Source organism: Magnolia sinica, chromosome 18, assembly GCF_029962835.1.
Source record: "Magnolia sinica isolate HGM2019 chromosome 18, MsV1, whole genome shotgun sequence".
In the NCBI taxonomy this organism is placed as follows: domain Eukaryota; kingdom Viridiplantae; phylum Streptophyta; class Magnoliopsida; order Magnoliales; family Magnoliaceae; genus Magnolia; species Magnolia sinica.
Genome location: NC_080590.1, coordinates 42,179,659 through 42,191,469, shown reverse-complemented (window position 1 = coordinate 42,191,469; position 11,811 = coordinate 42,179,659). Strand labels below are relative to the sequence as shown.

General features: G+C 40.0%; 1 protein-coding gene across 1 annotated transcript in view; it reads left to right on the top strand.

The window, feature by feature from the left end:
- The first annotated feature begins 8,348 nt into the window (after positions 1-8,348).
- Positions 8,349-11,811, top strand: part of LOC131232478 (protein TWIN LOV 1) — a 28,267-nt gene continuing 24,804 nt past the window's right edge. Inside the window, exon 1 of the mRNA XM_058228737.1 lies at positions 8,349-9,198. Coding sequence (XP_058084720.1) covers positions 8,547-9,198 — 652 coding nt within the window. The 5' untranslated portion in view covers positions 8,349-8,546. The remainder of the gene's footprint in view (positions 9,199-11,811) is intronic.

The following is an 11,811-nucleotide window of genomic DNA, read 5'->3' as shown; positions in this document are numbered from 1 at the left end:
AAAATAATGAGGTTATCCTAAAATTGTGATTTTGAATTGGAATGAAGTATTTTCTTGCAAAACGGACTAACGTAACCCGCAACGAGGGTCAGTTGGCCCTGTATGGCTAGTTACAATAAAAATTTATAAATCGTGTATCCTATAACAATACCCGAATTAAAAGTTATAGCCAGTTTATGGTTCACATTTCAAATGGTAATTTCTCTCTATCTGGAATGAATTTCTTTCAACTAGATATGTTTGAGGCTTAGTTACCTCATGCCCTACTTAGGATTGGCCCGAATTTGACAAACTACATCCGCATCCATTCGAGCTTCTTTTGATTCATTTGTGCCAAGAATAGATATGCAGCTTGCTCTATATCATGAATATAGCAAAAAATCTATGTGATTTCATGTTGAAGAGATCTACAATCAAAGTTATTTTTCTACTTAGATGATTAATAGCGAAATGTAAGGATAAGCAGAAAAATCTCCACATGATCTTTATTGACTTAAAAAAGCTAATGATGTGGTCAATATATATATATATATATATATATATATATATATATATATATATATATATATATATATATATATATAGTCGCCACTAATAGGCACTGCATGTGCCGAGCTCGGGAGCATTAATGTGAGCTGTTAGATTACACTCACGGCTGTGATTCAACGGCATTAAGAATAAGAGAGTCTCGAAAATTATGACTCCCGCCGAGACTCCTTGTGCTCACGGGAATGGCATGATGTACGCAATTAGGTAGTTATTGGACGGTGCTCTATGGGCTGATCAATCTAATTTTTCAGATCATTTTAGAACATTAGCAAAAAAAAAGGTATAGCCAAATCTCAAATGGACCACACCATAAGAAAACGTGCTAATTAAACACCCATCGTTAAAAACTTCCAAGTGTCCACTATAGGGTCTATTTGCCATCCAATCTATTCATTAGGTCACAAAGACTTAAATGATGAGAAAACAAAAATATCAATTTCATCCAAAACTTGTGGCCCTTAAGAAGTTTTTAACCGTGAGCGTTAAATCACCATTGTTTCTTGTGGTGTGGTCCATTTGAGATTTGGATATACCTCATTTTTAGGTCATGCCCTAAAATAAGTATTCAAAATGAATAGACGGCATGGATTAAACACGTACATCATGATGGGGCCCACAGAGTACCCTGTAGTAGCCATCTGGTGACGCTGCCTCATAAGGCAATCCATGTCCCCTAGATGCATGAGTACCACCCCCAAGCAGGACGGAAGCTCACTACGTAGTGAGTAACCAAGTACGCTTACCGTACTGAGTAAACTCTGTAGGGCCCACTATAATTTACCTATTTTATCCACTCCGTTCATCCAATTTACTAAATAAGATTACACAGACATGGATGAACACAAATATCAGCTTGAGCCAAAACTTCTCTGGCCAGAAGAATTTTTCAAAGGCGAACATTCAATTTACACTGTTTCCTGTAGTGTGCTCCACTTAAGCTTTGGATATGCTTCAATTTTGGGTTCAACCCATAAAATGAGTTGGAAAAACAGATGGACGGCGTCGATAAACTACACACATTCATGGTGGGCCCAACATAATTTTGCTCAACATGATAAAAGTCTACTCTTAACTCAGTACACAATTTGATTTCACCATGACCCAACTAGAGACAGGTGGTTCTAGTTGTGCCTCTTTGGGGCCCACTGTGATCTATATGTTTTATCCACCCCGTTCATATTTTTGGACAAATTATTTTAGTGCATGAGCCCAAAAATGAGGCACATAGGACGCTCAAGTGGACCACACTACATGAAGCATGACCACATGCAACATTTATTCGCGTTGGAATAAAAGTCATCTGATCACACCAATCGCTCCACCATCATTGTTGTTACCTTCAGTGGGGCCCATCGTGATCTATGTATTCTATCCACTCAGTACATCTATTTTAACAGATAATTTTAGGGCTTGAGACCAAAAATTAAGTATATCCAAACCTCAAGTGGACCACATCACAGGAAACAATGTGAATTAAATGAATACCATTGAAAAATACTTGGGGGCCATAGAAGTTATGTATCAAGCTAATATTTGTATTTTTCTCTTCATCCATATCTGTGTGATCTTATGAATAAGTTGGATGACAAATAAACATTATCGTGGGCCCTAGAAAAGTTTCAACGGTGGAAAATCATTATTTCCATTGTTTCCTGTGGTATGGTCCACTTTAGCTTTCAATATGCTTCAATTTTGGGCTCAACCCTTGAAATGAGATTTAAAAAATAGATGGATGGCGTGGATAAAACAAATACACTTACGGTGGTCCCAACAGAGTCTACTTAGAACGATAAAAGCGTACGGAGTAACTCAGTAGGCAATCTAATTTCATGGTGTGTGCGAAGGAAGCGAATTGGCTGGTGTAGCACACACACCACCGATGTGGCTGGTGTGTTGACATCACCAAGTTATGTGGGTCCTATCATGGGGTATGAGTTATATCCAAACCGCATGTCCACTTGGTGATCTACTCTTAATACTAGAGCTGAAAAATAAGACAAATCCAAAAACTAAGTGGACCACACTCTAAAAAGTAATGGGGGATTGAACACCTGCCATTGAAACCCTTTTCGGGGTCACAGAAATCATGGATTAATATGATATTTGTTTTTTTCTCTTCATCCAGGTCTGTGTGACCTGATGAATAGATTGGATGGAAAGTAAATGTTACGGTGGGCCTACAAATGTTTTAAGGATGAGAATCATTGGCTCACTGTTAAAAACTTCTTGAGGGCCACAAGTTTTGGATGAATTGGATATTTTTATTTTCTCATCATCCATGTCTGTGTGACTTAATGAACAGGTTGGATGGCAAATAAACATTATAGTGGGCCATAGGAAGTTTTTAACAATGGTGTTCAATCACAACTGTTTTCCTACGATGAGGTCCATTTGAGATTTAGATCTACTTTGTTTTCGGGTTCATGCTTGAAAATGATCTGAAAAATTAGATGAACGGCATGAATAAAACAGATACATCATGATTGAATCAAAGAGCACTGTCCAATAGCCTTGGAGCTGCGTGCGACATGCAATCCCTATGAGAGTGCGAAAGTATCGTCGCGAGTCATTATTTTGGAGGCTCTCTCGTTCTCACGGCTGCTGAATCCCAACTGTGAGTATAATCTAACAACTCATATGAAAAGCTCGCATAAAATCTCTATGCGGCCTTGTGCGCAGGAGACCATTTCTCTGTGTGTGTGTGTGTGTGTGTCTGTGTGTGTGTGTGTGTGTGTGTGTATTCGACCTCATGGGAACTTCCCATGAGGTCGAGCTGTGTGGGCCTCGCCATGATGTGTGTCGAACACCAACACCTTGCATTTGATGAGTCCTCTTTAAATTATGGGATATCCCAAAAATCAGCCTTGTACGGAACTCAGGTGGGCCATACCATCTAAAATCATGTGAAGACATGCCTAAAACATATAAAAGCACTTGGTGGGGCCCACTTGAAAATTGGATGCGTATGAAATTTGGTCTGACCCCTCATCCAAGTGGGACACACATAATGGATGGGCTGGATTTGTGAACCACATCTCGATGGGCCCAATAAATGATTATGAGTGTTTTAATGGGAGGGTAACCCCTCTCAACTTTTGTATGTGGTGTGGCCCACACAAGTCATGGATTGACTTGATTTTTAAGTCCGAGGCCCACCATGGAATGGTGCATCTGACTGATGGGGTAGATGTTCAACACACATCACGGTGGGGCCCACACAACTCGACCTTCTCCCCCCCCCCCCCAACACACATACACACGGAAAATGGTATTATAAGGTCGACCTCATGGAAACTTCCCATGAGGTCGAGCACATTGTGTATCGAAAATCAACACCATGCATTTGATGGGTCTCCTTTAGGCTATGAGATATTCCAAAAATCAGTCGTATACGGAACTTAGGTGGGCCATACCATCTAAAACCATGTGAAGACATGCCTAAAACATACAAAAAGTACTTGGTAGGGCCACTTAAGTTTTGGATGCAGATGAAACTTTGTTTTACCCCTCATCCAAGTGGGACATTGTCACACACATAATGGATGGTCTGGATTTATGAACCATATCTCGATGGGCCCAATAAATTATTATGAATGTTTTAATGGGAGGGTAACCCCTCTCAATTGTTGTATTTGGTGCGGCTTGACCAAGTCATGAATTGACTTAATTTTAAAGCCTGCTACCCACCATAGAATGATGCATTTGACTAATGGGTTAGATGTTAGACACACATCACGGTGGGGCCCACACAACTTAACCTCATGAGAACTTCCTATGAGGTCGACCATAGTAATACACACACACACACACACACACACACACACACACACACACAAGGGATTAATAATAACTTGAGGACCACTACTAAAGAAATGAGTGAGCTCCCAATCACCGTAGGTTTGCATTAGATGTCAAACATTGAGATCATGTATTTCCACATTCATTATAGATAAATTAATGTAACATTTGTAAGAAAATATACCATGGTGTATGTTGCTGACATAGTTTTGACTATGACCCTCTGGCTCAGTGGTAGACTTATAAGAGTTTTAATAGGAGGTCATGGGTTCAAGCACCATTGTTGTGTGAGTGCACATGCATGTGAGTGCATGTGAAAAAAAAGATGCCATAGTTTTGATTAACAAAGTGAAAGAGAGCACAAATACAAACATTTATGGAAATGTGTTTTAGAATATGAAGGATTTAAAATTAGTCAGACTAAAACAAAATGTATGAAGTGCAATATTAGTAAACAGAATAAGTGGGAACAATAAATTAGCAAAGATGGTTAACCAAAAAGTTTTACAAAATGACTACTTACAATATCTTGGGTAGATTATTCATGAGAGTGGAGAGATTAAGAAGGATATTGCCCATAGAATTCAAGAGAGATGGAAGATGTTGATGTAGAAATATGGTCGATCCTTTCTCAACTCTTATAAGTGTATTTCTTTCCCGAGGCCGACCTCCAAAGTTGGTTCCTGAAGCCGATGTCAGTCGGCATCCGAGGCCGACCTCCAAAGTCGAGGTCTTCGGTGGAGGCCAACCTCCCGAGGGCGAGGTCGGGGTGATTTTTGGGCCCTCAAGCAATCCATAGTCTTCGAGTCTGTTCATCTGGTTAGTCCATTTTTACCCATAATAGAAGAAATTGAGATGCACCTTAGAGTTTTACTTGATCATTGTGTACTACTCTAATTAAAAATAAAATTTTATAAGATAATTAAAAAAACAACAATGCTTCATATGGGACAAAATATTAGGCAATTAAAGAACAACATACTCATAGGATGTGTTGTTGAAATGGAAATGTTGAGATTAATAAGTGGCAAGACAAAGAAAGGCAAACTTCAAAATGAATGCATTCAAGGGAATATAGGGATACCACTAAAGGATGAGTGAAAGTAGACTTAAATAGCTTAGCCATGTAAAACGGATACTAAGAACTGTGTTAGTTAAAATGAATGAGTTCCTAAAAGTTGAAAGCTCTGAAATGGAGGGAAAGGCTCTAAGGGCCTATTTGATTTTTTAAAGCAAGTGCAAATATCCTATAATGGGTAATTATTACCATTTCACCAGTTTGAAAATCCATTGAAGTTTCTGTCTTGGAAATCGATTTAAAAGTGCTAGTTTAAATTTTTAGACTCTACTGTGATGTATATGATATATCCATTTCGTCCATTCGTTTTATCATATCATTTTGAGGCATGAGCAAAAAAAAAAAGGCAAATCCAATATTCAAGTGGCCCACACTAAAGTAAACAGTGGCCTCATGAAGTTTTTAACGGTGAATGTTTAATTCCCTTTTTCCTATGGTGTGGTCCACTTGAACTTTGAATCTGACTTATTTTTTAATTCATGCTCTAAATTCAATTGGCATAACAAATGGACAGTGTGAATAATTCACATATATTATGATAGGCTCCACATATATTTGTGGGCAACCTCGATTTTAGTGTTGAAAAAAATGAGTCAAATTAACCTTACGGAGCGATGAGGTAATTATCCAGGAAGTAATTATTACATATTAACCATGCATTTATGATTACTTTGGAAAATCAAACATGTCCTAAGGAAAAAAGGTTGAGGTGATAAGAAAATAATCTATGGCTTATGGCTTAAATGAAGTTATGACCTATGGTTGAGTGGAGTGACAGAAAATGTTTGGATAAGGCTTAGATGATGGTGGTGGGAATGCTGGTCAAATGTCATTCATAATTATCTTATTTGGCGGAAAGTGACGATCCGTACTCGCGCACCAGTCAAACAGTTCAAATGAGACAGATGGGGCGAGCATGATAATGTATGGGACCGCAATGAAAATACGAAAATTCCTCCTGCGAAATAATGGTTTCATCATTTTCACTGACCCCACGCTTTACTTATGCACGCGACACTTTTTATGGACCTACAACCATGTGCATTGAAACCGTGGGCCTCTTCTTAAAATATTGGTGGACATGACAGTTCAAATGAAAAACAAGCAACTGGACTCTTAAACCAACAACAGATGAATTAAGTACATGAAAAAAGATGGTCCGGTCAATCTAATCTGAGACGTGTGTCCCATCCAAAATGGACCGCACTATTTGGGGAAACGGATTGGCTACTCCCCCTGACATCAGCCAATGGCTGATGGGCAGTGCTCTGTGGGCCCGACCATGATGTATGTGTTTCATCAATGCCGTCCATCTATTTTTACAGATTATTTTATGATATGAGACCAAAAATGAGCTATATAACAATCTCAAGTGGACCACATTACAGGAAACAGTGTTGAATGAGCATCAACCATTAAAGACCTTTTGGGGGTCATAAAAGTTTTGGATCAAGCTGATATTTGTTTTTTCCCTTCATCTTGGCCTGTATGACCTAATCAACAGATTGGATGTCAAATAAACAGTACAGTGGGCCTTAGGAGGATTTTAATGGTGGATATCCAATCACTATTGTTTTCCTATTGTGTGGTCGACCTTATACTTATATCCCTATAATTTTCGGGATCAAGAGATAAAATGATCTTTAAAAATGTCTGAACTGAATGGATAAAACACATACATCATGGTGGGGCCCACAGAGCACCGATGGGACAATCCGTTTCCCACTAGAACAGGCAGCAGTGTAAAACACGCAAGCTCTGTGGATCCCACCATGTTGTATATGTAAATCCACTCCGTCCATCAGATGGGAACTCTTATTTGAACCATACATACAAAAGATGAGCCTGATAAAAGATTCCGATGGGCAACACTAATTCTAAAAATATAAAATTACTCATAAAGGCTAAAACCTTGTCCCGCCCGAGTTTTGGATGCCTCTGATTTTAGTATCTTCACTTCATCCGGGTGAGTTATATCTGGTTAACGGGTTTGGTGAAAGATACACATCATGGTGGCTCCACACAGAAACCTATGGTTGTAATGCTATCCCCATTTTCTCCTCTGATGTGGCCCACCTGAGCAATGTATCTGGCTAATTTTTTATCATAAAAGATTAAAATCGAAGATAGAACCTGATGGACGGAGTAGATTTTACATATGCAACTGCTGGGCACCACAGAACTCGGGTGTTTTAGAGGATTGCCCTCCGGATAATCAGGGGCATATGATCAATGAAGGCATTGCTATTTCTTAATTGGATGGTTGTGATCGTCTCCTTAGGATGGCTACGGAGCCAGGTGTAATCGAACGTGAGCGCGTCATCTCAAAAGATAAACGTGATTGTAGGTTGAACCCACAGGGTGGAATTAGCGCTGTAAGTGGATTGCGTCCTGGGCAGCGTGGACCCGTTCGGTCCAGACAGGGATCTGTGAGGCCAACCGTGATGTATGGGTTTTATCCATGCCGTCCATCCATTTTTCCAGATCATTTTAGTTTATCATCCCAAAAATAAGACAGATCAAACGCTGAAGTAGACCACACAGTGAGGATTAAACACTCACCATAAAAAAGTTTTGATCAAGCTTATGTTTGTATTTTCCATTCATCCAGGTCCATGTGACCTTCTGAACAGGTTGGATGGAAAATAAACATCACGGTGGGCCCTAGGAAAGTTTCAACGGTCGGCGTCATTATCAGTGCTGCTTACTGTGGTGTGGTCCATTTGAGATCCGAATCTGCCCCATTTTGGGTCTCACTCACTAAAGTGATCTGGAAAAATGGATGGACGGCGTGGATAAACCCATACATCACGGTGGACCTCACAGATCCCCTGCCCGGACAGACTGCGTCCAGGCTGGGCAGGACACGATCCGCTTCGCTTCCATTTAGCACCAGGGAGAAAACGACTGTAGTTATCCCTCGAGATTTTATACGATGCACGGAAAAACGACGGACGGGAAAAACGACTGATGGCTATCCATCTCGCTGATATTTTGCTAAAAGCCTAAATCCACCCGCGCTTCCAATGAAGAAGTGATGCAATCATGCTCTCTGCCATAGTGGGCTTTGCCCGTTTGAGCTAAAATGCGCATGACGAGCACACGCCCTTAACGTACGCACATGGGATTGAAGATTCATCCTATCGTCGGAGACAGGAGAAGAAGAAGTAGAATAGTTGCAGCGAGGATGAGCTCCGAACTGGATCCTGATCGACTCCGTCTCATCGATGAATCGCTGACCACTCGCTACCCGTCGTGGATTCGGGACGCCCTCGATGATGTGCCCGAGAATTTCCTGATCACCGATCCGTGCATTTCTGGCCATCCGATCGTCTTTGCCAGCAGCGGGTTCTTGAAGATGTCCGGGTACTCAAGGGAAGAGATCGTGGGCCGCAACGGGCGGATATTTCAGGGGCCCGGCACCGACCGGCGATCCGTTTCACAGATTCGGGAGGCAATCCGACAGGAGCGGACGCTGCAGATCAGCTTGTTGAATTACAGGAAGGATGGGACGCCGATTTGGGTGCTTTTCCATTTGTGTCCCATTTTTGGGAAGGAAGATGGCCGGGTTATCCATTTTGTCGCGGTTCAAGTCCCTATTTGCAGAAGATCGTGGGGTCCTGGGTCTGGGTTCCAGAGGAATCGAGTTGAGGATTATTCGACCGGGCGGGAGATTTTTTTCGGGTCTTGTCGGAGGGAGTTTGGTTTGGATCCTGTGGGGGAACTGGGCCGCGTTCTGCCCTTTGATTCATATTTTGATTCGGATAATAGAGGTTCGTTCCTGTTTTCAAATTGACTGTGGATGAAATCTTTTCATGTTTGATTGTTTGTTATTCGGTAATTCTTGCTAATTTGTTTTTTGGTAGTCATTTCATTTCTTCCGGAACTGTTTTTCGTCAATTGTTTCAATCTGGTTTTGTTCTTTTAGTTGATTGTTGATGTTATTAGTTCTTGCCGACTTCTAGTTTTGTTATAATCTGTTGATTTCCATAGTTGACTAAATTGTGGCAATTCATCCACCATATATGTCCAAGAACACCAATCCAGATTGTCCATATTGTGGGCTGGCTGTGGGTAGAGCATAGACTGAAAATCTTACCGATTGCTCTATTAAAATTGTATAATCAGTGGCATTCAGACGGACAGTTGAAGAGAAATGTTTGTTGGTCCCGATTCTATGGGTGAATTTGTTAAGATAATCTGATCAGAGTGATTTTCGGACTATGGTCCGTCCTCAATGGGACCCAAGATTTGGAATTGATGTCTGTGTCTACCATGTTTTCAGGGATGAGCTGCCACAATTTCATAAATTGTGGCCAACACAAATGATGAGCTACGTCTTGATTTACTCATTTGCTTGGTTTATTCATCGAAGGAATTTTCTTCCTGTTTCGCAGTTAATCTCTGGTTGCAAATGGAGTTTTCTGCTATGCTCATTTTGATTATCAGAAGTTTTCCTATTTGTCATGTTGAACACCTTTTGGATCAGTCCACCACTAGTTATAACCATACACGTGGCTCTATGGCTTGTTTATCTGGACGGTCCATCTATTGGGCCCTACCATGGATGGCTTATGTTAAGAAAACACTCCATTTGGATGACCCTTGCCTTCTTATTAATGGACTTTGCTTCCCGTTGTCTATTGCAATTTCAACGCTAGAGATTGGAGAGTGTGGATTGTCTAGTTGGATTGTTTTCCTACCTCGGGCCATAAACTCTGCAGTGATCCGGATTCACCAATTGTACACCACATGAATGGTGGTGAGTAGTAATGAACCATAATGTTTTCATCAGGTCTTGATTCCTTGACTTGCTGATGATCCATAAGGGTGCATTTGGATGTACTATTGAATTGAATTGCAATATCAGTGTAATAAAGTGGAAATGACTAAATTGTAATTTACTTAGCATTCATATTGATGATTTGGGCTCCAAATTGCAATTTATGTCACTTTGAAGTTGGACTCGAAAGAAACATAATTGCAATATGAGGGCTCATCAATATGAATACTCACAAATGTCATCTTTCACCATTTCCTCATGATTAAACTATCATTTTAATTCAATTTGATTGTGCACCCAACCCCAAGCTAAGTTATTTATATAAATTTCTAGTCTTGTGACCGGCTGGTCTTACAGTTTAGTGATCGAACCCAAGGGTTGACAACCAGAAGTGCAGGGCTACGATGTAGTAATAACTCGGTGAGACCAAGGTCAATACACGGGGAATGTGAAACACAACTAGAACTAGTCTAAAATTAAGGTTAAGATCTAAGAAATCCAGTGAATTGAGATAAGGGTAAAAATAATAAAGATAAACACTAAGGATCCAGGGATCCACCTCTAGCAATCACAATGCATAATTCGTCTATTCATCTTCTATAACTCAACTAGAACTGGATTCCAATCCGTTCTAATTAGAAGATCAAATAGTTAAATTAATCACAAACATCCAACAATGTATGATTTCAACTGAAGGATTCTCTTATGAAGCACTCGGTAATCAATCGCAGGGAATTCAAAGCATTTACTGTGCCTGGAGTCTATGATAAATAAAGGAATTTTACAGATTGATTTTTTCTCTAAACAAGCTAAGCAATTGCTGAATCAAAGTATCCATTGTAACCAGAGTTCACAACAGATCTAAAAATAAACAATCCAAAAGCTTTAAAAGTAAAATCCAAACCTAATTCAATTAATATATCATCATGAAATTCCATGTATGAATCAAAACGAATTAAAACATTGAAATAAACTAGAAAGCTTCACCCCTTAGCCACAACCAAGAGATTAGCCAGACATAACTATCTTTAAAAAAAAACAAAACAAAACATTTACTAGAATCTGGAAGGAAATCGAAGCAGAAAGGCATTGTTGGCGCTCCACTTGAGCCTTTTCTCTCTCTTCAAACCCTAAAAGATACCTAAGAACGTCTAAAACGACTCCTTATATAGATAGGGGGCTTGCACTTTCGCACTGACTTGTAAATTCCGCAAAACTTACGCAGTCACCGCCTTCTTTAATAGGTGCGTTGATAGGATCAAGACCTATCAAACGTCTGTCAATGGCATTGAAGATCTACTTGATGGATCAAGTAGAAAACAGAATTTTCTCCAGCAACTAACTTTCAAAATCATAGAGTTGTTCGATGGGATCAAAGTAGTCTTCGATGGGATTGAAGAATGTGTCCAACAACCAATTTGGAAAATCTGGAATTCCTCAATATGTGGCTCGATGGCATCAAACTCCAAATGAAGATATGTCGATGGGATCGAGGACCTATCGACAAGTGCTAAACTTCTTTAATTTTCAAATTCTCTTTGAATCTTCGCTTTCTCCACTTTAGTACCTGGTTTCCTTGGACTTTGGGCCTTTGAAATCTTCA